Here is a 24,501-nt window from a genome sequence, read left to right on the forward strand (position 1 = left end):
AATTTAACTAAATTATTTTTTTGTTCTAATAAAGTTTATGTCTGTAAGATGATAGCTCCCCTTAGAATCTGAAGCTTCATTCTCTGCCTTTCTTTTTCTCTACTTAGTTGTTCTTGAGTTATTTTGGTAGGTACCATAAACCAACTTGTCAGCACTCTCACACCATCTAATTAGCTGGTTGAAATACACAGCTGAAGTAACTTCTTCAGAGAGTCCTTGAACATCTTTGTAATCAAAAACGATTTCTTTGTACTCAATCTCACACTATGCCAAAAAAAATAGGAGTTTTAGAGGTGGTTTCACAGGTGGTTCCGGAGGGGAAGCCAGGGTGCGTTTTGTGTCCTCCCCCCTTTTTTCCAACCCTGAGTTCATATGCATTTTAATACATCTCCGCTTACCGGTAGTTTTAATATTCTATTAATATATTGATAACCTTTTCTTTTGCTAATATTTGTCTTTCAATTGGACAAAACTTCTTTAAGTATAGTTGAAATATTATATACTATTGGTTACTACTAATTCATTATTCTTTTAATTTAGATTCTTTTAAATATTTCTTGCTTAATCATTGTTTTTATTGGATAAGACATAATTGCACTGTAGTGTATTTTATAAAAATATATTTTTATTGGTTTCTCAAATGGATATATTTTTTATTTATTGTTTTTATTGGTTACTTCACTATATAATTACATTTTATATATCACTTTTATTGGCTGTTATGATAGACATTACATTTTATACATCATTTTTATTGGTTATAAACAGTCAAATACATCATATACTTTCAATATTAACTATACTACTTTACACTGCAGTGGATAGTTACTTACAATTGCCTCCTTTGATGGCCTTTCCAGAGATGACTGACTCTTGCAATAGATGCCCAATTTTGATGGCATCTGGTGAAATCTATACCAACCCTCTTAAGCATGTTTGCATGTTTATTGCAAATCATTGTTCGATCACATGAAGATATGGATCCCCAGCTAGGACGAGGGCCAAGAGCTCATACAGAAGGAAGGGTAGCTAACTCATTACATACAAGTTTCGTACAGGTCCTGAGTGTTGCTTTTTTGGATGCTATAACCTTGATTCCAAGATGTTGACTCATCATTTAGTAAACATGTTCTAAAGGGACATTACAAATGTTGATCACAAGTTTGAAAATAAACCCACTTGAAGTCTATTGAAGTTAAAGTTAGTTTTCAGCAATACTGTTTTGAGTTGAACTTACATTAATAAACAAAAAGAGATTTTGCTTTGGAGATCCTTTGATCATTATTTCATTTCCAAGGCTGTTAATATCCATCTTAATTTGTTCTTGATTGGCACATAAGACAGATAACTGGAGCTGAATAGCTAGGAGTAAAGATTTGATGATGTTATCTGTGTCATTCATATTGCAAATATTGTTTACCTGAGAAAAAAGATGTTGTTGTGAAAATAAGGTATAAAGAAAAAAATTTTCAATTATCTATTATTAGTTTCATAGCAATATAGATTGAATCTATTGGGTTGGTTTCAGTGAATATCAATTTTGCTTACCATGCTTACATGACAACATGATATATATGTTTTACTTTTTTCTTCTGAGCTTATATTCAAGTTACTGCACCATTATTGTCTTCAAGTTAATCATTATAAAAGAGTTCAGACTTGAAAGTGAATATCTCTATTCTTACCCATACTTCAAAAGAATAAATTCAAATTAACAAAATGTCTACAATCACAAAGCTTTCCTACCATGAGTACAGTTTCCGCCACAAATGCTATACAAACAAGAAGCTTGTAGCCAAGTGTGAAGTTCAGTGCCTGGAAAAAGTTTATAAACACTGGGGATCAAGGAGAATACATAAAATTAAAGAGAGGATAAAAGATACTTTTTATTGATATGAATTGAATTGTCTTATATAGTTTTCTAAACTAATACTATGCATTATCTGAAGTAGTTATTATATTATATTTAAATAAAAGGAGAGTCATTATACTGCAGTTAATGCTTAGGAAGATGTTACTGCACATAAAGAGGTAATGCAGTTAACTATCTTCAGATTTTATGGATTTATCAAAATAATGTCGTTCCTGATCTGGGATGGTCTTCCTTTTACTATAGCAAAGTCAAAAGGTCAAACCCACTGGGGATTGGAGAGTATATGTAAAATCGAAGAGAGGATAAAAGGTCCTTTTTATTGATAGGAATTGAATTGTCTTATATAGTTTTCTAAACTAATACTGCGCATTATCCGCAGTAAACTATTATACTCTATTTAATTACAAGAGAAGTCCTTTTACTGCGGTTGATGCTCAGAAGATGTTACTGTGGTTAATCTTTACAAGACATTACTGCGGTTCGTTATCTATGAGGTATCTTTGACATACAGAACTGCTGCAGTCAATTATCCCGATTTCTCGGATTCATCAAAATAATGTCCGACATCACCCCCTCTCGAAACTGTTGATCGTCCTCGGTCAACTCTGGTAGACTCTATCATCGAGAACAGCAAGGTGGAAGAGGAATCTATGGCCAGATCACGTTGCATATTGTTACGAGCAGCGGTCGGGTGATACCAGGTGCAGTCGAAATCGTCGGATTTGGCTATTTTGAGGCGGTCAGCATGAACCCAAGAAGTATAAGGGACACCTTCCATTGTTGTGAGCTTGTATATATTCTTATCGAAATTTTTATCTACTACAATATATGGGCCCATCCAGTTATATTCTAGTCCAAATTTGTTTTCATGCCGCAACAACAAATGTTCACCGATTGCGAACTGATGAGGTTTCATGATCGAATCCCATCGTTCCTTGTCTTGTTGGCTGTTGGCGGTTACTCGAGCGTCAGCATTTTTGCGAGCCTGTTGGAGATTACGAAGAAAAGGGATAGCGCCATCGGATACGAGGGTCGGGTCGTCAGGGATAGATGTATCCATAAATGGACGTAGGGGATCGCCAGGAATATGAGGTTCGCGGCCATAAGTCAAGAAAAATGGACTGAACCCAGTTGTACGATGCTTTCTGATTCGGCAAGCCCAAAGTGCTGTTTCCAGATATTCGTCCCACCGGTGAATGGCACCATGTACATATTTACATAACATCTGTTTAAGAACACTATTTAACCTTTCACATTTTCCATTAGTACGTGGGTGAAATGCTGAGGTTAATTTATGATGGAGCTTAATTTTCTTAATGTAAAAGCTCAAAATATGTGACATAAAGTTTGCACCACGATCTGTCAGAATTTCGTCTGGGCAACCAAAACGCATGACTATTTCTTCGTACAAAAAGTTGGCGATGGCTTCGCCCGTAGCAGCAGGAACAGCACGTGCAATTGGCCAATTCGTAGCGTAGTCGACGGCAACCAAAATCCATCGATTTCCGTTGATTGTAGTGGGAAGTTCTCTAATGAAGTCGAGATGCCAACGAGAGAAAGCAGGGGGGATATCCAATGGTTCCAAAGGGGCATGGTGTATGTTGCGTTCTGCGTTTGAGGCCAATTGACATTGATGACATTTCGATAACCATTCTTGAATTTGACTTCTCATGGCTGGCCACCACCAACGCTTCTTCATTAAATCATACACTGTTGTTTCTCCAGCATGTCCGAAACCATTGTGGAAATTATTTACTAAGTCTGCACGCTTGGCAAACAGTGCAAAACGAATTTCTTGTACCGTGTCACCTATTTTAACGAGACGGAAAACCTTTTGGTCGTGGACCACAAACTTATTGCGTTGCCGATGGAGTAATTCTTTTATGTCTTCTGGCCATTCATCTTTTTTTCGTGCATAAAATTTTGGCCAGTCGGACGTTTGTGAGTCTGGTATGGTGTACAGGTATTCTGGTTCCATTGATTTAATTAATGTTGCATCGTATTCTGGGCCATCGAGACGAGAGAGCACATCAGGGACACCATTGTCTTTGCCCGGTTTGTATTGAATTATCGGGTCGTACAGCTCGAATTCAGAAATCCACCTTATCAGGCGAGGCGTGGGCTTAACCTGACTGCGAAAATACTTGAGTGGTAAGTGATCGGTGAATACAGTGAACGGTTTTCCTTCGATCATGCAGCGCCAAGTACGCAAGGCATGTAGAATACCGAGTAACTCGCGCTCTTGAGCAGGATACGATCTTTCGGCAGGGGAGAGTTTTTTCGATTCGAACGCTAATGGTTTCCAACTTCCGTTTTCGTCTTCTTGCATTAATACGGCACCAACACCAAAATCTGAAGCATCTGTTTCAATGCGGAATGGTTTATCCATGTCTGGGGCAAGTAATACAGGTGCAGTACTCATTTTCTCTTTTAGTAAATCGAAACTTTCCTGGCATGTCTCCGTCCAAACGATAGGCCGTCGTTTTGGTCCTGTCCCTTTAGTTAAGTCTGTTAAGGGCGCAGCGATTCCAGCAAACCCAGGGATGAAGCGGCGGTAGTGCTGTGCAAGGCCAATAAATTGTCTAACTTCTTGTACATTTGTTGGCGGTGTCCATTCTTTTATAGTCTTTACTTTGTCTGGCGATGGTAAGATGCCTTGCGCAGATACGTTGAATCCAAGGAAAGTTAGTTTGTTTTTGTTAAATTCGCATTTTTTAAGGTTGGCAATTAATTTCGCTTCACGTAGTCGGTTTAACACATGTCGTACATGTTCTTCGTGTTCTTCTGGTGTCGTGCTAAAGATTAGGATATCATCCAAATAGACTAAGGCAAACTTATCCAAACAATCTCCAAGAACTTTGTTCATAAGATGCTGAAACGTCGGTGGGGCATTGGTGAGACCAAAGGGAAGAACCAGAAACTCGTATTGGCCATATCGGGTGTTAAAGGCGGTTTTTGGCACATCTGAGTCTTGAATTCTCACTTGATGGTAACCGCTTTTGAGGTCCAAACTGGTGAAATGGTTTGCTCCACGAAGGCGTTCCAAACACTCATCGATGCGTGGCAATGGATGGTTATTGCGGATAGTAACTTTGTTCAGGGCTCTGTAATCAACACACATGCGCATCTCACCATTTTTCTTTTTAACAAATAAAATTGGAGCACCCCATGGCGAAGAACTCGGACGAATTAAGCCGAGGTCTAGAAGTTCCTTTAGTTGTTGCTGTAATTCGTCGAGTTCTCGAGGGCTCATTTTGAATGGCGGTTTATTGACAGGGTAGGCATCTCCAGTGTTTATAACGTGTTGGACATCACGGTTCGGCGGTAATCCAGGTAAACCGTCTTGGAAAACGTCCTCGAATTCTTTTACTAATTTCATCCAGTGTTCATCATTATGTATTTCTTTTTCTGTCTTAATGTGCAACAAAAAGCATTCGGCCTCCTCTCTCCTAGAGAGTTTCTCAATTTGTTTTGCAGATATCAGATAGTTTAGGTGAGGTTTAGTAGGACGGGGCCCATGAGGACGCAAAATAAATTCTTGTTCATCACGATGTAAAGACCAGCTATCGACATGCCAATCTGGGACGGGTTTAGCCATTTGCAACCAAGTGCGGCCAAGAATCAAGTCGAATTTAGTGGGAAATACAAAAGCATCGATGGTGTCAGTGTATCCATTTAAAGAGAGGTTTAATGTTGCCTTCTGATGGATCTTAATGCTGTGTCCTCCTGCAGTTTCGACTGATCGTCCGGGTATATCCAAAATGTGTGTGGCCAAATGGGCGATCTGGGGTGATACATAGTTTGCACTAGCACCACTATCAATTAACACCAGGATTTGTTGTCCGTCAAGTATAGCGGCGTATAAGGGCAAGTCTGTGTCCACGGCAGCATGGAGATCTTCTAAGAAATGTTGGTCAGCAGTGAGACAAGGGTCACAATTTTCTTCAGACATAGTCTCAGGCTCTTCATTGGTAACATTTGTATACTGTTCAGACACGTCTTTATTAATTTCTGGTTCGCTAGTTTCGCTAATATTATTAGCCTGTGGGGAGGATTTTTCTTCCATTGAACACAACCGACCTCCCGTTACGGTTGTGTTTCGCGAAAACCCTGCTTCTTGCTACGTGCCTCATCTAACTGTCTAATCGCTGCTAATCGATCCCTACAGTTCCTCTTGAAGTGACCAACTTCGCCGCACCAATGGCAAGTAGCCACATTACGTTTCTGAGGGGGGCGAGATCGGTAGTTATTACGGCGACCTTGAATCGCATCCAGGTCCATGGGCTCGGGACCACTGTACTGCTGTTGGTACGGCTGTTGGTACGTCTGTTGGTACGGTTGGGGGACGGGTGCGTAGTTGTTCTGTTGCCCCAAGTGGAGGCCACTGGCATATGCCAAAGCGATGTTGCAGGCATCGTCAACGTCGACAGGTCGGGCGGCAAGAACATTTCCTCGTATGGTGGGGTGAAGTCCGCGGACAAACTTGTCGAGGGCTTCTTCATCGTTCATTCCAGGCAACTCCAACTGGATGTCGTGGAACGCGTCGATGTACTCTGCGACCGTTCCTGTTTGGTATAGTCGAGCAAGGCGGTCCCTGGACGTCTGTAGTGAGTAGACTGGACGAAATTCTCCCGACAGAGCCATCTTGAACTCATCCCAGGTTGTTGGATGTTTGTCCTTTACTTCCATGCGTCTCCACCATGTGTCTGCTCTGTCACGCAACAGATTCACTGCAAATTCACAGGCTTTTGTTGCGGAAAAATTGTAGTATCTGGTGTAACGTTCGACTGCGCGCAGCCAACCATCCACTACTGTGGCAGAACGTTCTCCATGGAAGCAATCAGGTTGCTTGATTCGTTCAGCACGGGCCTCCTGCTGCACCGTGATTGCTTTCATTGCTTCGGCGACGGCAGCAGCAATTGCTTCGGCTGTTAGAGTGGCGGTTTGGGGGGCCATTGTTTCTTCTTGTTCTTGTTTGTTCTTTCCTGTTAAGGTTGCGGCTAGTTTTGTGGCTAGTTCGGTCCACTTCTGTTCTCGGGCAGGGGTCTTCTTAATACGCTGTTCTTCAGGGATATGAGGAACACGCCGATTCTTCTTGTAGTCGTTTACTAATTCGCTGGGTAACAAGTCCTGGACTCGTTCTTCAATCTCGAATTGGCTAAGGGTCTTCTTATCAAATATGTCTTGGTGTCTTTCAACCGGATTCATCAAAGGTCTTGTTAGAGGAAAAATAGCTTCAGCTACCAATTGTCGTTCCTGATCTGGGATGGTCTTCCTTTTACTATAGCAAAGTCAAAAGGTCAAACCCACTGGGGATCGGAGAGTATATGTAAAATCGAAGAGAGGATAAAAGGTCCTTTTTATTGATAGGAATTGAATTGTCTTATATAGTTTTCTAAACTAATACTGCGCATTATCCGCAGTAAACTATTATACTCTATTTAATTACAAGAGAAGTCCTTTTACTGCGGTTGATGCTCAGAAGATGTTACTGTGGTTAATCTTTACAAGACATTACTGCGGTTCGTTATCTATGAGGTATCTTTGACATACAGAACTGCTGCGGTCAATTATCCCGATTTCTCGGATTCATCAAAATAATGTCCGACAGGTGAACAAAATCGGTAGTTATAAGCAACCAGTAAGAGTTGACTTTTTAGGATAAAAGATCTTGACTTTACCGATTAGTCTTTCACATATGTTTTAGATGTTTAAGATGGTGAATATACTTGTAGAAGATATTACTGAACAACAAGCATCTAAGACATATTATCGTAGCTATTCTTTTAGCCAGAAATCAATTATCATTTTGTATAAATAATCAAGAAATACATTTAATAAAAAGCATCTTTATTCTTATCTAAAAACTATTCATAAACTTGATGATCCCCAGTGGTATTGATTTTGCGACTTAGTTACAAGTGCCAGAAAAGAAATACCAGATCGAAACTTGACAGGAAGAACAATCCAGAACGAAAACGACACAAGAACAACCCCAATTGAAAATGGCAAAAGTAAAAACAAAATTTCCATATGTGGACAATGCTATCTTTTCCCCAACGGGGAATTGAACCCCGGCCACGACGGTGAGAGCGTCGGATCCTAGCCACTAGACCATTGAGGACTGTTATTATTAACATGGGGTTTTGTAAAAATAAAGAGTGTGTAACAAAATTTTGGTTGTCCTGCAGTGCAGTGATGATGTAGAATTCTGTAATTCTAGAAAATTATATTATATTATTATTATTTTTTTGATTTTCCAATGGTAGCCGAGACTGAATAGAAAGCAATTTTTCTATTTATAGAGCAAAACACTAATAGGTACAACGAAAAAGTATCATCCTGTCAACAATAACTTGGAGTCCATCCAAATACGAAGTCCTCAATGCCCCTCCCAATTCTTCTTTTTCTTTATATAGAAATACTCTTCCTACTTGCACTTCCTTTAAATATTTAGAATATCCTTTCACTAGTCAAAGGATAAATCAAGCCGACATGCTCCTCAAGTCACAAGCAAAAAGCTTGTGCAGCAATACATAAGCTTAGTAGCTTGGATATATACATGAATAGTTTTGGTCTCCCTGCAGCTCTCAGAGCTTATCTCATTTTTATCTGCCTAATTTTTGAGTACGGCTTAGCCATTGTTTCTGCTAGCCAAAGTTGCATTCAGATCCTACAGAAGGCCCAAAATATGTGTCTCCAGATATATATTTGATGGCCCAATACAATAATAGGAGTTGTTCATATTGCTACATTAGCTGCTTTACCCAACCTATTCACCCATTCCTGTGCTCTTCAAGCCAGATTTCTTTGTCGTGCTGAAACACTACCCTCAGACTCTCTGATCAAAGCTCTTACTATGCAGCTGGACTTTTCCAAAGAAAAAATGACATAGGGTGAGCTTTGTCATAGTGTACTCTGGAAAAAGACCCAAATGCTGAAAGAACATGAACCTTGGTTGAAGGACCCATTAAAAGAAGCTTATGTTCTACTGTGCCAAAAAGAAATCGACATGCAACTTGTGAGTGTTAACTGTCCGGTAACCATTGCTAGAGACTTGTGCAAACCTGTCTGGGATTCAGTCTTACTACTGCCCTGCACTCATTCAGAACGATGCTGCCTGATCAAATAGCAAATTGCTTGGCTACCACCTACACCATCAGTTGAGTACCAATGTGGCATTATCAAGAGTAACCACAACTATATGCTCCTATGCCCAGCTACAATCGCTCTCGTCCAAAAACTCTGGTCTTTGATAGACTCTGCTCCTCTCTCAGAGGTTCATCTCATTAACTATGCTCTCAACTGTCTCCCCAGGTCTTTCAAATCGCCTGGTACATAGTGCAATTGGTGGCTGTGCTTGCTTGCCTTACTATGTGCTGTTGATCAAACAATCTCATCCTACAAACTACCAGAAGAAAAAGCTCATGGTCAAATCCTCATTGACCTTGCAGCAAAATTCTATGCCACAAAACCAATCCGCTCCCACCACATCCCGCCACCTACCCAAGAACCTGTTCTTGGTGATCTGTTCTCCCATCTTCTCTCTAAAATTTTCATCATTCCTCATCAACCCCCTCCATCTGTGCCCACCCAAAATTGTGCCTAGAAAGACTGACTTGGTCTAGTATTATTGTGTATTCTGGATCCATAAATGGATTGTCTGAGCTTCTAAAAGGAATCCCTCTTTGGAGTTCTTATCTCTGCTGAAATCTGTTCCCAATTCTGATGCCGTCAGTATCTAGTTACTTATTCTCAATTCTTTCATGTCATTTATTTTTCTTATATATTTATTTCACCTGTATTTTTACCAGCTGTATTATCTATTTTAGTCTTAGTCTTTCTAAAAGCCGTTTTCCCTCACAGGGGTTTTTTTATGTACTCTCTTTACTGTTTTTGCTGACTATTCATCCTCGTTTCTATCATGTATGTTCTATACTTTTTCTTTATTTATCCTTCACTTTTTACATATTTTTTTATTTCCCCTCATATTTAGGAGATTACTTTTATTATTTTCATTTATTCTTCAGCTCTTATTGGGTAGCCAATATGCTAAAATGCACAAGGCCTAGAAAAACCCACAATAAAATATTTTCACCCATCAATAATAACTTCAGGCAACCACACATTATATCTTATTTTCTCACTATATTTAACTGGGCAAATCAACTTGGAATTAATATTATTTTTATTATATATTCTTACAAGCATAATTATCTTCATAATTATGACTTAATAATTATTTTATTTTATTTTATTTGTACTTAATGATAGTAAAGAACAAATCACATTTAATAGATTGTCGATTATACAACTTTTTTTTTTAATTATTCAACAAGTCAATTGCAAAACTATAAATATTGCAATACTTGCATTTAATAAACATTGATTTTTCTTCGTCTTATTTTCTGACAACAAGTTCTCTTAATATTTAATGCTGTTGATATTTTACTTGTTTGATTATCCGAGTTGTGGTGATCCAGATACTCGGATGTTGGATTTATCACATATAAGAACATATTCATATTGGGATAGCGTAGTAGCTATCATCTTGTCAGTATAAAATATATATAAACGATTAAGTAATCAGCCCAATAATTATTACAGTTAGTACTGTAGATAATATCTTAAAGATTGTTAAGATAATTATATCATACTGCCGGGTAAACTGTGTCAGATCGATATGGAGCTAATTTAGTAGGAAGTCCTAAAGCTCTAGTATAAAAGAGAAAAGAATAGCTAAGAGCTAAAGAAGTACGATTTATGACTTGATGTCATAATTGTAACACCGACACTAGTTAAGCAGTAAATACACTCTAATAACCAAATATAGTAAAGGAAGAAAGCCTTAAGAAACTAAGACGTAATGACAAGAGCAGATTGTGTTTTCTTATAAAAAGGGACACTTTTTATTTATGAATAAAGACAACTTATATACAGTCTCAAAGTATTTCTATACGTCTCTATTATCAAATATTTTATTTTTCTATTGTTTCGTACCTGAAATACCACACGAGTATATTGAGTCAAGTCTATCAAGATTGATCAATAGTACTGTTTTTCTCTTATTTTTCTCTTATTGATTTTATTATTTTTAATTGCTAGGCTTGTAGCTAACCCATCTAGCCTTTTTCTTGGCTTTGGGCTTTGACGAAACAATGGGGTGTCTATTTGAATTGAGTGAAGGTGGGGCGGCACTTATAGCAATTGGTTGCTGAGTAGGCGAAAGAGTAAAATGAGCAGAGATAGAGAAAGGAAAAGGCAACGTTGAATAAGTAGTAGAAAAAACAGGAAAGATAGGCGGTTGAGACAAGCTGGCATTGATATTTATGCTTTGAGAAGCATTGTTGGTAGCCATGAGTAATTGCATTTATGAATTTAAACACTGTTGCTGAATCATGAGGATTTTTATATTCTTAGCCAATTGCTGTGTCGTGTTCATCAGAAGCCAATTCTGCTGGTTGCTTTATTCAATGAAGTTGTTAAAAGAGTTTTCATTTTTCTCAAATCAGCTGTCTTGCTGTTGCTGCAATTGTATGATCTGATGATTTACTTCTGTCACTCTGTTGGCTACCTCTTTGTTTGTATTGACAATGTTAGGAACAAAACTTTTGTACTCTTCTAGTCTACTAATAGAAGAGCTGGTAATGGCAGCTACAATATCCTCTTGGAACATTCTGAAGCTGTTACTTGAGAACGGAAGGTTTCTTGTGTTGATGTGTTTGTTTTCTTTGTTCAAGTACAAGTAAACGGCTGCATCTTGTAAGATTATTCTTCTGCATTGTATCAAGAGTCGTAAAAATCCATGCTTTGTTGTATTGATACTGCTTTGAGTTGCTCTTTTCTTTCCTTTTCTCTTTTTTTCTTTCGACTGCAATCTTCCATCTTCCTCCACAAATTCTACAGAATCTGCTTCTTCATCTATCTCCAAATTTATGATGTTTTCATCCTCATCCTCATTCTCATCAACTTCATTCATCTCTTTCTCACAGACAGCTACCCACTTTGCATTACCAACACCGAAATAGTCTTCAATCCAAGGAAATACCATCTTTTGTAATTCCATTGGCAGTGACACGCCATTTCTTGCCAGTGAGAAAGGCTTTTCCCAAAAGCCAGTCGTACTTCTGGCAAAAGAAGATGGAAGTTTACCCAAGTAATGGGTTTCCAAATGACTAAGTTGATCCTTTCATCCTCTTCCTCACTTGATCAGATCAAAAGGTATCCCTAAGTCCTCAGCTTCCATTGACCCAGCGTGACGGCCACCGTGCGTTACTCATGTGGTGTATATCTCATCATCTGCAAATGTCTTTTTTGCAGTTTTCCATTGAGATGTGCCAGTTAAACTCTTCTCAGGGCTGGTACGTCTACGCAATACCTTCCAGTTCTGCCATCTGTTTTTGTTCAAGAAGTCACCACTGGTCTATAATTTTTATCAAGAAAGCTAGAAATTATTTTAAAAAAGTCCCTTTTTTTTGGCTGTTCAACCTACTTGAAGCAAACTGAACATAAAAAAGGCAAATGCACCAAAAGGATATCTGAATATGTTTTCATGACGCATGACACATGCAAATTTGACTTCTCCTTCCTTTAGAGACTTGCCCTTGTCTAGACTAAAAACCAAAGCAAGAGCCTGTTGCATTCCTTTGTGCTGTTTCTTTGGAATGATTGTGCAAAAGCAATCCACAAAGTTTAAATTTCTCCAATCTTGATTCCTAAGTAGCATATGGTGGCAAAAAGAGATAGAAAACATCTCATGCAAGCCTGATTTGCTGTCAGAAGTCCAAAGGCTCTTGAGGATTCTTATAAGTTTGCCAGACTTATAAGAGTTCCGAATCACAAAATGGGCTGCTCTATCTACGTTTGTTTGTACTTGGTCGTAAACAAGGTTGTGTTCATACTTCTTGATCAATTCTATTACTTCTTTAGTCTTCTTGGGAGATGGCCATCCAGCTTCTCAGCACTCGGACTGGAATTCATGCAAGAACATCAAGACTTTCTTGTATTGATTGACAGATTCAATACCTAAAGGAGCTTCAATAACTTTCTGACTACCGTTCTTGTTAGAAGGAGCATTCTCAGCAACTATAAAAATGGGTTGATGATTAAGTATAATTGATGGATTTTTTTTATGTATTTCATGCAATTTTGTATTACTTTGGAGCAAAGTCAATTGTCTTTCTTCATTATCTTCTGTTCTTAAGCCAATTTATGTTCTAACATCAGTCTCTACTGAAACACTTTTCATATATGTTCGCTTGAAAACAAATTCTTTGAAGAAGATAATAACAAATTCAGTGGGCCCAACAGTGTATGGATACTAAAGATCAACAGGATATCTGTGTTGGTTTTTTTCGCAAAAGTCCTTCAATTTAAGCAACATTAAAAAATGAATACAATGAATACAATATAGATTTTTATTCTATTGAGTTGAGATATACCTTCCAAAGTTCTAAGGGCATTCTGTAAATTGTGGCAGTTCTGACACGTACTTTCATTGGCAAAGCCTTAAGTGCAAGCTCAAACTCAGACATATTGATTGACGAGCTACTTTGAAGAGCAACAAAGGCATTTGAGCTGACAGAAGTAGACAAATTGGCTGAACTGAACGATTCAGCTGTTGAATTTTCAACCAGCATAATCCTTTTCAATGATCAACCTCTATGAGCTTTCTTAGGCATCTCTTCAGAAATTGCAGCAATACTAGTAGACTATAAAGATATATTGTTAATATTGGTGTGCATTTTTTTGCATATAATCTATTGTCTGTTTTGTTTATACTTAAATTCCACTAAAAATCTCAGCTTCGTGTTGCTCAATTAAATGCTCTAGTTCTTCTAAATCATACTTGTTAACAAAGCGTCTCTTAAAAGCAGTGATATTAGCAGGCAAGGGCAACATAATAAATAAGTTTTTGAAAGAAAAAGAAAATTTCTATATTAAAAGTTAATCAAACTGTGGGCAAACTAGTAATTTCAACTTGCAAGTTGATAATACTAGAAAGTTCCAGCAGAATTAATAGTATTCTCAACTCGACTTTCAGTTTTGTTGTGGTAGTTGAAGTTGAAGAAGTTTTTAAGAGGAAGAATTGAAGATTTGAGATTAGGAACGAAGATTTGTGAGAACTTGTGTAGGTTTTGTTTATTGAGAAAAGATTTTGTATCAAAGTTTGACCAGGTTCCTACACTGAACTACTATGGCTATTTATATTATTTTGGATTGGGAAAATTATATGACTGGGGTCAGATAATCAATCCTATCTGAGCCTTAATCAGAGCAACGTGATCTTGGGATAATTAATGCATAATTAATTATATAAATGTGTGTAGTCCCAATGAAGTATTAACATCGAAAGTAAATGTGTTTATGAGTTATAATTATGCTTATAATAATCCACTGATGTATCCCATATTATAGTGATATCATCATATGAAATATAATCACTATTATGCATGCTAAACCTGTGTGTTAAATAATAAAGTAATTGGTAGACACCTTTGACTGGAATAGCTGAGGCCTTATATTATTTCCTTCAGACTTATTCTCAATTACAGCAGTAGTCAATACTCATTTATAACAAGTTTAATCAACTTGCTACTACCATATTTGGAAATTTCGGAGTAAAAATAAAGACATTTCATTGGAGGATCCCATTTTTTATTTCCAAAAAAAAATAAAATGAGTTACAATACTGTAGTGTTTATAAGTCTCGCACATACAGTACTAGATGACTTTAAAACCTAGTAGAAAAAAATCAACTATGCTATATCACATTATTCCAGTACCGTTTGCCCATATATACATATCAGTATTTTTCTACTTTTTTCCTGTGATATGTATGATACATACATAGACTTTTGTTTTGTTGACTGATTTTGCATTAGAAGCTATGGTGGGAGAACCAGCTACATTTATTTCCATGCTCACAGGAGCAACAACATGCATGAAAGCCATAGGCTGACTCTGCAAAACAGCAGATACAGAAGTGTTTGAAGTTTTTACTTTGATATCAACAACATCTTTCATGACAGTGGTCATGCCACAATGCAAGATGGCAAGAGAGTTTGTCATCTCTCTTTCAGCAGGAGTGCATTGAGTGGGATAGCTTTTATTTTAGTTAGACATATTCTATTAATTTAAAAATATAAATTCAAATATGTATTAACTGTTAATGCTTTTATATTCTTTGAATAAATTTCTATTATACACTACAATTATATTTATTATCAAACATACCAAAATAAAAGACAGAAAAAGATGGGGAGATAGAGAGAGAAAGTGTGAGTATAAGTAAGAATAATTGTAAGAGTGCGTGAGCAAGGGTGAGTAAAATTGTAGCAAAAACGTATATTTATATTTCTAAAAAAAAGGATGTCTAGTCTTGATTGATCTTGGTTAAAAGAATATATCTAAAGTAACTTCTTGTACACACACTGTGTAAATTGATACAAAGATTGCTTTTAGATACTACACCATTATATCTATTATGCGTTTTGGATATTTTTTTTGAGTTTCATTTTTTTTAATTACCTATTTTGTTTTTTTTGTATTTTATTTACTTATTTTTTTTATTTTTCCATATTTTTCCATATTTTTCCTTATCGACCATTTTCTTTTCTTTTCTTTCTCTTTCTGATTTTTGTTATAACTGTGAATTTTACTGGTAAGATACATTCTTCTTAAAAATACTTCTGTACAGACAACAACAAGATTAACACATTCTGTTGTCATAGATACATATATACTCTCTTAGTGTTTTACTATATTCGCAAACTTTTTTGGTAACATATCTTCTTTTTTTTTAAAGCAATTCTTTTCTTCAAATGTAACTAAATAATAGTTATTATTTCAGTTGTCATAGATACTAGCGTGTTTTTTCCTTCTGATGTATTCTTTTTACAATGGCCATCCGGATTAGTCCAGGTTAGTAACTATACTTCATGTCATCATCCTATAAAATTATTCTGACTTTTCTCCTTCTTTTTTATAGACAATATCGCCAAAAATATTCCCTACAATTAAACAAGACCATCAACACGGTAATATTTTATTTTTTATTTACTTTTAATATTTATCTGACAGAATATAATTTTTATTACAAATGAATGTTTATCTGCCAAACACGCAATGAATCAAGAACCTCTATCTCTTGGCGCCATCATTAACATGGTAAGACTTCTTCTTTTATTCTCTTAATATGTATGATAGTATTATTTATACTGTATATTAATATATGTTTTTTACTAAAGGTTATATCAACTCTTGACAAGTATTATCTAGGTCTACAAATAAATTGACTTTCTTCAGGTACATTCATTACATATTCTGTCACCCAATTCACTCAAACTAACTTCTCTATATTATTTTCATTGTTAAAGAAATTATACTTGACGCAATGCCTCGAACTCTCAAAGTTCTATTTTTATCTTCTTCAGTCATTATATTATATGTATCCTCAAATTAATATATCACTTACAGCATGTAAATATTTAAATACATATCTAATTTCTCTTCTATTATGTTAAATAATATTTGTACCAAAGATAACTACTAAATATGAGAATTTACAAACATTATATATAAAGCACTGCTTGATTTGAGTTATATGAAGAATACCGGTGAAGACGGCCCAAGATATATACTATTATTCCAATACTATCAACCTAGAATCATTCTATTTTTTCTAATAAATACAAAATTAAACTATAATTCAAACCAATCATAATTGAATATCAAGTAATTAGGTGAGCAGATAATCTATGACTTCATAATAAAGAGTGTTAATGATTGGCTTATAAGCAAGAAAAAGTCCATGGTTCTAACTATTCACTCAGACATAGTTCAACAATACACATGTAATGTAGTACCTGATTATTAACCTTTAATATGGAAACAAATTGTATTACAGCAAAAAACAAAGTTTGAAATAAAGTTTTCTTGGTACTCTATTATATACAAGGATATAAAATTACTATTGACCCCAACTTCACTAATGCTATCGAACTTTACACTTGTAGATAGCAGGTCTGTGCATATGTAACCAGATCAGCTTTGGTACCAGTGGAAATAGGCAAAATCCCACTGTAAAATGTGGAATATTCACAATAGTATGCCTGAATTTCTCTGTGTGTATTTATTATTATTTTTCTAGTGATAGCTTAACAAAAGTAGAATAGAAACCAAAACAGACATTTATAATGAATGAGTAGGTTTAGAAAAGATATAAAAGAGGGTGTTATTTCATTCAATAAAAGTTATCTATCTTTCTATCCTCTTTTTATTCTTTTATCTTCATTTAGGATTCCCAGCAGGTTTGATCACCTCGGGAGATTTTCGATATCAAATTTGGAAATATTTTACTCACATACATTTTGATTGGTTTATATAACTCAGATTAATTGGAATATCAAATTTGACCCATTTTATGAGACTTGTCAACTACATAAGATAATTTTAAAAGGGCAAGTATCCATAAATAGACTCTCTCAATATTTTGGCAAAACCAAAAAATGACTTAGTAAAAATCACAATTTTTTTATTGAATAATTTTTTTTATTAATAAAGATAAAAAAAATCAATATTGTCGATTCGAAAACAAGAAAACAAAGAACCAGTAGGAGCCAAATTTACTGAGATTGATGACAAGCTTATTGTTAAATTCTGTGTGCATATCAAGCTTACATACAATCTTCAGCTGATCGAGTGGAGTAGATGCATCATTGGAAACCCTTTGTGCAAGAAGGTAGTTGTTAACTTGAGCGTGGGGACTACTCTCAACTCGATAGTGTTCTACTCTCAAAGAGGAGACCTTTCCAATAAATGGATGGGCATGTTGGTCTCTACTCTCCTTGAGCATGAACATTGCAAAGGTATTGTCACAGAGTGCTTTTGCTGTAATGTCATCAGTGTCGTTATTATCAACAAAGTCTCTTGATTCACCAAACAGGATATTCTTAACATTGTCGTTAAAGTTTTCTTTAAGAAATTCTGCTGTGGAATTACCATACTTCTCTCTCATTTTGTCCTTGCTCACCTATGAACCACCATCAATGATGTGTCTCATTGCAGATTGCTTGGCAAACTTGAGACATACATCTCTTGAGGTGTTTAACCTATTGGTATGCATTAAGTGTTCATGGATGTGTTTGTTAAACTGCTCATCTTTTTTGGTCTCATAGTGTAGAGCAGTTCCAAATCTTTGTAAATCATTGGGCAGATGTGTGAGCAGATGAATCTTGGGCTTCAAAGAATATGGATTATGTCCTTCGATTTCACAGGTAATGTCATAATGATGCAGTTCTTGGATAAGGCTTGTAACTACCTTTTCAACTTCGTTGATATATATATTATAATCATACCTTACTGCTCTAACAAACACCAAGGAGCAAAGATGGCCAAGACGGACAAAAGATGGAGTTATAAGAGAGAGTATACTATCATTTGCAAATTCTGTAACAAAGATAGTGGGTAGAATTTGCAGAAGAACTTTGTAATCCCTCCCAAGGAATGAGTCACAGTGTTATAACTCTTGAGTGAACTTTCTTGACATTTCTTGAGAGTTTTTATAATCCTTGAGGGCTTTGGACAATCTAGCCATTTGGTTAGGATTTTTTTAGTACAACTTTTACCAAATCATTGACTAGATACTTAGCAACTCCAAGAAGTATGTTATGCAGAACTTCAACCAGGGTATCTGTCGATGGATTGAATGACTAGTTCCAACAATGCATCTGTTGCCCTATTTGTGAAGCATAGGTCACTTGCTATCAGAGCATTTCCAGTCAAAGGAGTATCTGGAATAGTCGATCCACGTCCCAAAGTAGACGCAGCAGCAAGATAGTATGCCTTTGTTCTTGCTGTGTGTCTATCAGTATAATACAAAGAGCTTTGGAGGTTGGGCATGGATCTTTGTAAATGGACATAACATTTGTGGCATGGGTACAGAGTTGTCGGCATGCACAAAACATATAGTTCAGAATGGCATGGAGTGTCTGCTTCGATCCAAAGGAGTGGTGATGCTACTAAGACGTTTTTGTTGTCTTTGGCAGAGAACATCACCAGTCTGTTTTTGAGCCTTTTGAAATCTTCAACAATTTTAGGCAACAAGGACATCCCACTTGCCCCCTTTTTCTTGGGAATAGCAGAGAGAAAGTGGATGCTTTCAATTGAAGACCTCTCTTCGTAGGAGGGAGCAGCAAACTTCATTGACCAGCTTTCATACGGGTTATATTGCTTTAATTGGTTTTCAGAGGTGTCGTTGGTGAAAAGTATAATGGGCGATATCCTCACCTTGTAAAACAACTTTGGATCAATTGGCTTTCTAGTTTCGTCTAGTACGTGCCGTTTTAAGAAATGAGGCTCTTCCAGCAAGGACTTGTGCCTGGGAATCAAATGAAAGATTTTCCCAGGTGAGATGCTGTAGCATAGGGCAACATCAACAGGGGTCGAGTCAACACCGAGAAGAGCTTCAAGCTTTATGCTAGTAGATTCAACTTTGATACCAATGAACTGACCACCATCCAGAATATAAACCATGTAGCCTTGAACAAAAACGGCTGAGTTATCCATGGTATGGAATGATTCTACTAGGAAAAGGGATGGAGTAGAACCATTCATAAAGTTAACAATATCACCAGACCAAAAATCTATGCTGTTGTGGGTGAACATAGGTTGTTGATAGTACCAATGTGTTCTTCACTTTTCGCCTTGTTGTAGACAAATGGACTGGTTAGGAGTGCGGTCAGGGAGGGAAAACATGTTTCTTGCTTTCTTGGGGTTGGCAGCAAGAAACTGGACGTGGTCTGAAGGCAAGTTGATATAAGCAGACGTGGTCTTGTTTTCCGGCAACTGGATATCAACTTTTGTGGACGGAAATACAGGAATCTTCGACTTTTTTCTGGTCTGATAGTTCAAGAGGGCATCCAAATGAGGTCACTTGAACGGGGACTTCTTTTGGATAGCTTCCTCATGAAGCTTAAGGACAAGACTTATGGTCAACAGGATCTTTTTCAAGATCCTGCGAGATACCATATCATTATTGCCATCAACAAAGGCAAGCAGTAACATAAACTGGAGATCCAGGAATGGGTGGGTGTCTGATATATACTGGTTCCATGTCGTATGCGATCCAGTTGCTTCTCCCAGTAAATCGAGATCTGCATCCAACAATGAGCTGGTATTGGATGCAGAAGACAACATACTATTTCTTATATGCATGTATAGGTGGTTGCCTGGACTTGGACTTTCAAAGGGGCTAGTGTCCTCATCCATCTCGATAATACTTTCACTGGCATTGAGTTCAATCTCACTAACATTATCGTCACCATCACTGTTCATGTCATCAACATCGCTGCTGTCGTCATCCTCCAAATCGGATTCAACGTGTAGGTCTTTGTTAACAGAATCGTCATTGTGATCAGGGGCAGTCGGCTTGGCAGTGTTCGTGGTCTGTCTTTGTGACACTAGGTTTCTATTGGCATATTGAGGGCCAATATTGTTAGCAATATGAGTTGCTAACTTATGATATTTGGTAAGGTGGCGTTGTAGATTCCATACGCAATTGAAATCTTTTCCACAAAGTGAGCAGATCTTTCCAATATTGTCAAAGGCAAAATTGTATTGACCTGGTCCTTTGGGAGCAGAAACTACCACCCTAAAATTTTTTGGGTAATTAATAATATGCTGCATCACAGGGCTTTCGTGATGCAACATATTATCTAACGTGATAATGGAGTATAGACGACCACCATATATTTATTTACTTCTGCATCTTGAAACAACAAGTCAATTTCTTTCAGGAACCAATGAAAAGTGTTATTCATGTAACCAGTAATAAGCGTATAATGGTCTTCAAAAACCAATGAAATTCATTAATTTGTTACAGTATAGCTTAACACAAAAAATAAACATTGAGTGCTTTTTTTTTGTTTCATACAACTTTTTTCATTTTTCTAAAGATCAGGCAACAAATGGCACATGATCTTGCTACTCATTAGCTAATTATACTACAGATCAACTCTGATCCTCTCACATGATTAAGATCTTAAAAGATATTGCTAATGATGTGATTCTATTACGAGTTCTGATTAATAAAATCTAATTGAAGTATAATAGGGCATGTGAATTCTTGACATAAAGAGGTATGTAAAGAATCTTGCTTGTATACTGATTTTATCCTTACTAATATAAACATATGTCTTCTTCTTTTTTGCTTTGTTTTAGATGACTTACCACATATTAATTGAATCTAAAACAAAAACAAAAACAAAAAAAAACATAGTAATCTTCATCAAAAGTCCATGTACTAATGACCTTTGTTTTTTTTTGCAGGTTTGACATTTTTGCTTGGATTTGAAACTTGTCCTTCCAATAGCTTCTTTGCTTTTATTTTAAAAGCATTAATATGGTTTTTGCTTTCAAACATGCAATTGGGTTTTTCAAAATTCTACTTGCTTTTGTTTCTGAAAATATTCTAAGAATAGCTATTAAATATTTCTAGCTGCTAGTGCAAGATACCTACCCTACAGTAGCAGCTACTGCAGGGTAGGTATGGGAAGCCTAAAATTATCTACCTCCAATATTTTCAACCCATAAAAATAAATAAAATCATATTTTACTAGTTAATTTTTTTTTTGCAATCCCATTTATCAATTTTGCGATTCTTTCGGACCTGAAACTTCAATGAAAAAGCTATTCCCAAAATGATAACATAAACTCACAGGCTGAATTACAAAGTTGTTACACGAAAAAATCTGGCATGGTGATTAATTTTGGCTGTGTTATAGCATTGGAAGAACAATCTAGATCGAAAATGACAAAAGCTTGACCAATTTGTCGGACATTATTTTGATGAATCCGTAAAATCTGAAGATAGTTAACCGCAGTACTTCTTTATACGCAGTAATATCTTCCTGAGCATTAACCGCAGTATAATGACTATTTCTTTAATTAAATATAAATAATAACTACTGCGGATAATGCGCAGTATTAGTTTAGAAAACTATATAAGACAATTCAATTCATATCAATAAAAAGTATCTTTTTATCCTCTCATTGATTTTACGTATACTCCTTGATCCCCAGTGGGTTTGACCTTTTGACTTTGTTATAGTAAAAGGAAGACCAACCCAGATTGGGAACGACAAATTCAGCTACATTTTACAGTGAATTAAAAGACAGACTAGATCAGAAACGACATAATAATGCAAAAGAGATGCCACAAGTGTGGATTGAACACACGACCTTTAGATCTTCAGTCTAACGCTCTCCCAGCTGAGCTATTGCGGCGTACACTGTGGTGACACAAATGTTGTAAAAATAAGGCGCTTTTAACAATTTCGTTTGTCCGGTGGTGCGGTGACGTTGCAGAATTCTTTGTAATTCTAGAAAATTATATTCTATTATTATTTTTTTGATTTTCCAATGGCGGCCAAGGCTGAATAGAAAGCAATTTTTCTATTCGTAAAGCAAAACACCAATAAGTATAATGAAAAGACATCATCTTGTCAACAATAACTTCAGGCAACCATATATCATATCGTATTTTCTCACTATATTTAACTGAACAAATTAACTTAGAATTAATATTATTTTTATTATATATTTTTAGAAGCATAATTATCTTTATGATTATGACTTAATAATTATTTTATTTTATTTGTACTTAATGATAGTAAAGAACAAATCACATTTAATAAATCGTTGATTATACAACTTTTATTATATATTTTTTTTTATAATTTTATTTATTTAATTATTTAACAAGTCAATTACAAAACTATAAATATCACAATATTTGCATTTAATAAATATTGAATTTTCTTCATCTTATTTTCTGACAACAAGTTCTCTTAATATTTAACACTGTTGATATTTTACTTGTTTGATTATCTGAGTATATTGAGTCAAGTCTATCAAGATTGATCAATAGTACTGTTTTTCTCTTATTTTTTCTCTTATTGATTTTATTATCTTTAATTCTACATTCTCTTTCGAGTTTGTCTTTTTCTCTCTTGTAGAAAAGAGAGGTTATTTCACATTTACTAACCCATTCAAACCTTGAAAACCATGATAATATCACCTGTCAATATTTACTACAAACACAAGCACCACATGTGTCAAACATTTAGTATTTAAATTGTGATATATCTGTTGTACTAAACTATATATATATATATATAAAGATTATAAAAGAGTTGTGAATATATATAAAATTAAAGATTAAATATGATTAGAGTATGTAACTTATATTTGATGAGATGATTGGATATGACTTGGATATTGACAAGTGTGAATATATATAATGTGATAGATCTAATGGTATTGACTAATATAAGAGATAGATAAGATATTATAGGCTAATATTAGTAATAAATCAAATATTATTGACTAATATTGATTATATATTATATTTTATTAACTTATATAAGTAGTAAATTAGATGTGATAAATATATATATAAAGTACAGATTGACTGTTATTGATTAACATATATATCAGATCAGATATCATTTATTTATATATATACTAGATTGGCAGTGTTCAGCTTATATATGTATGAGATTGACTGTTATGCACTTATATATATATCAGATTGGATATCATATGTTTATATATAGTGCAGATCATCTGACATCAGCTTATATATATCTAATTGGCAGTCAACAGCTTATATATATACTAGATTGGTAGTCAACAGCTTATATATATATCAGATTGGCTGTGATCTACTTATATATATATCAGATTGGCTGTGATTAACTTATATATATATATTAGATTGGATATCATATGTTTATATATTATATACATCCTCTGTCATCAGCTTATATGCTGGAAAAAGTGTCTATTTTCACATATGTCAAGCAAATCTAATTTCGAGTGAAAGAAAATATAAAATTGCATCTCAGCCGGTTTTTGTGAATTAAATATTTGACAAGAGATGTAGTCGATTTAATTAGCCATAGCAATTTATGTAGCATCTGAGAAAAATACTAAGCCAAAATAAATATAAAATAAACTACTTTGTGTTCCTCTTCTTTACTTTTAAACCCATAAACACATTTATCTTTTTTTCATTAAAATGCCTCCCAGCCATATCTCAACCAAAAAGTTCAAATGCTACCACTGCAAAAACCATTGGGAATTATTATAATAATAGGTTTTGATTATCAAGATATTTTGTCACATAAAAATGAATTACTCGTAAATATTAAGGAAATTATAGTTGACAAGTTATTGAATAAAGTGTCAAAAATAATTGAATATTATCTTATTCCAAAAATAAAAACCAGGAGTTTAGGTATAATGTCTGTGTATCAACTGTTCTTGGGGATCAATTATATAGACTATTCCAAATGCAGAACAATGTATTATCTACTGCTGATTACACCTGTAATTTGATGTAGGCCTTGTTTTTATAATAACAGGCGTAATAACAGGACACTTCTTTAATGTTTATTGGCTAAATGAATCGAAGAAAAAATTCTCACAGGTGCAAATGCTAAGCACGAGTCTCTCAATTGGATATTGTTCTGTTTTGAAAAATGATTTTTTTATTTGTTTTTATTTTGGATAAAAAAAGTCTTTTTTTTGGCAATAATAAGAATTCTATATAGTATTACTATTTA

The 24,501-nt window shown here is 35.3% G+C and overlaps 7 protein-coding genes and 2 non-coding genes across 9 annotated transcripts; 1 reads left to right on the forward strand and 8 right to left on the reverse strand.

The window, feature by feature from the left end:
• Positions 1–99: 99 nt before the first annotated feature.
• On the reverse strand, positions 100–902 carry PHYBLDRAFT_142359 (hypothetical protein; the record flags this gene model as incomplete). The annotated part of the gene is made up of 2 exons (XM_018430792.1): positions 100–264; positions 834–902. The coding sequence occupies 2 exons, from the start codon at positions 900–902 to the stop codon at positions 100–102; spliced, it is 234 nt and encodes a 77-aa protein (XP_018294894.1).
• Positions 903–7,925: 7,023 nt separating this feature from the next.
• Positions 7,926–7,997, reverse strand: PHYBLDRAFT_t85. Its single transcript has one exon. It is a non-coding gene; the product is annotated as a tRNA-Glu (tRNA).
• An 810-nt stretch (positions 7,998–8,807) lies between these two features.
• PHYBLDRAFT_142361 (hypothetical protein) lies at positions 8,808–9,482 on the forward strand (the record flags this gene model as incomplete). The annotated part of the gene is made up of 3 exons (XM_018430793.1): positions 8,808–8,912; positions 9,006–9,207; positions 9,289–9,482. The coding sequence occupies 3 exons, from the start codon at positions 8,808–8,810 to the stop codon at positions 9,480–9,482; spliced, it is 501 nt and encodes a 166-aa protein (XP_018294895.1).
• An 851-nt stretch (positions 9,483–10,333) lies between these two features.
• On the reverse strand, positions 10,334–11,231 carry PHYBLDRAFT_62950 (hypothetical protein; the record flags this gene model as incomplete). The annotated part of the gene is made up of 5 exons (XM_018441045.1): positions 10,334–10,423; positions 10,531–10,588; positions 10,632–10,689; positions 10,874–10,946; positions 10,992–11,231. The coding sequence occupies 5 exons, from the start codon at positions 11,229–11,231 to the stop codon at positions 10,334–10,336; spliced, it is 519 nt and encodes a 172-aa protein (XP_018294896.1).
• Positions 11,232–11,381: 150 nt separating this feature from the next.
• On the reverse strand, positions 11,382–12,119 carry PHYBLDRAFT_142363 (hypothetical protein; the record flags this gene model as incomplete). Its single annotated transcript, XM_018430794.1, has 2 exons — positions 11,382–12,000; positions 12,079–12,119. 2 exons carry the CDS (start codon positions 12,117–12,119, stop codon positions 11,382–11,384), a joined length of 660 nt encoding a protein of 219 aa, XP_018294897.1.
• Positions 12,120–12,149: 30 nt separating this feature from the next.
• On the reverse strand, positions 12,150–14,944 carry PHYBLDRAFT_142364 (hypothetical protein; the record flags this gene model as incomplete). Its single annotated transcript, XM_018430795.1, has 7 exons — positions 12,150–12,296; positions 12,366–12,829; positions 12,899–12,958; positions 13,115–13,193; positions 13,315–13,490; positions 13,533–13,584; positions 14,723–14,944. The coding sequence occupies 7 exons, from the start codon at positions 14,942–14,944 to the stop codon at positions 12,150–12,152; spliced, it is 1,200 nt and encodes a 399-aa protein (XP_018294898.1).
• Positions 14,945–17,447: 2,503 nt separating this feature from the next.
• Positions 17,448–20,584, reverse strand: PHYBLDRAFT_165360 (C2H2-type zinc finger transcription factor; the record flags this gene model as incomplete). The annotated part of the gene is made up of 6 exons (XM_018435212.1): positions 17,448–17,906; positions 17,967–18,194; positions 18,308–18,462; positions 18,559–19,523; positions 19,572–19,769; positions 19,809–20,584. The coding sequence occupies 6 exons, from the start codon at positions 20,582–20,584 to the stop codon at positions 17,448–17,450; spliced, it is 2,781 nt and encodes a 926-aa protein (XP_018294899.1).
• Positions 20,585–21,672: 1,088 nt separating this feature from the next.
• Positions 21,673–22,997, reverse strand: PHYBLDRAFT_165361 (hypothetical protein; the record flags this gene model as incomplete). Its single annotated transcript, XM_018435213.1, has 4 exons — positions 21,673–21,808; positions 21,966–22,023; positions 22,135–22,254; positions 22,967–22,997. The coding sequence occupies 4 exons, from the start codon at positions 22,995–22,997 to the stop codon at positions 21,673–21,675; spliced, it is 345 nt and encodes a 114-aa protein (XP_018294900.1).
• PHYBLDRAFT_t84 lies at positions 22,087–22,159 on the reverse strand. The gene has a single exon. It is a non-coding gene; the product is annotated as a tRNA-Phe (tRNA).
• Positions 22,998–24,501: the final 1,504 nt, after the last annotated feature.

The sequence above is a fragment of the Phycomyces blakesleeanus genome (assembly GCF_001638985.1).
Source record: "Phycomyces blakesleeanus NRRL 1555(-) unplaced genomic scaffold PHYBLscaffold_5, whole genome shotgun sequence".
Classification (NCBI taxonomy): Eukaryota; Fungi; Mucoromycota; class Mucoromycetes; order Mucorales; family Phycomycetaceae; genus Phycomyces; species Phycomyces blakesleeanus.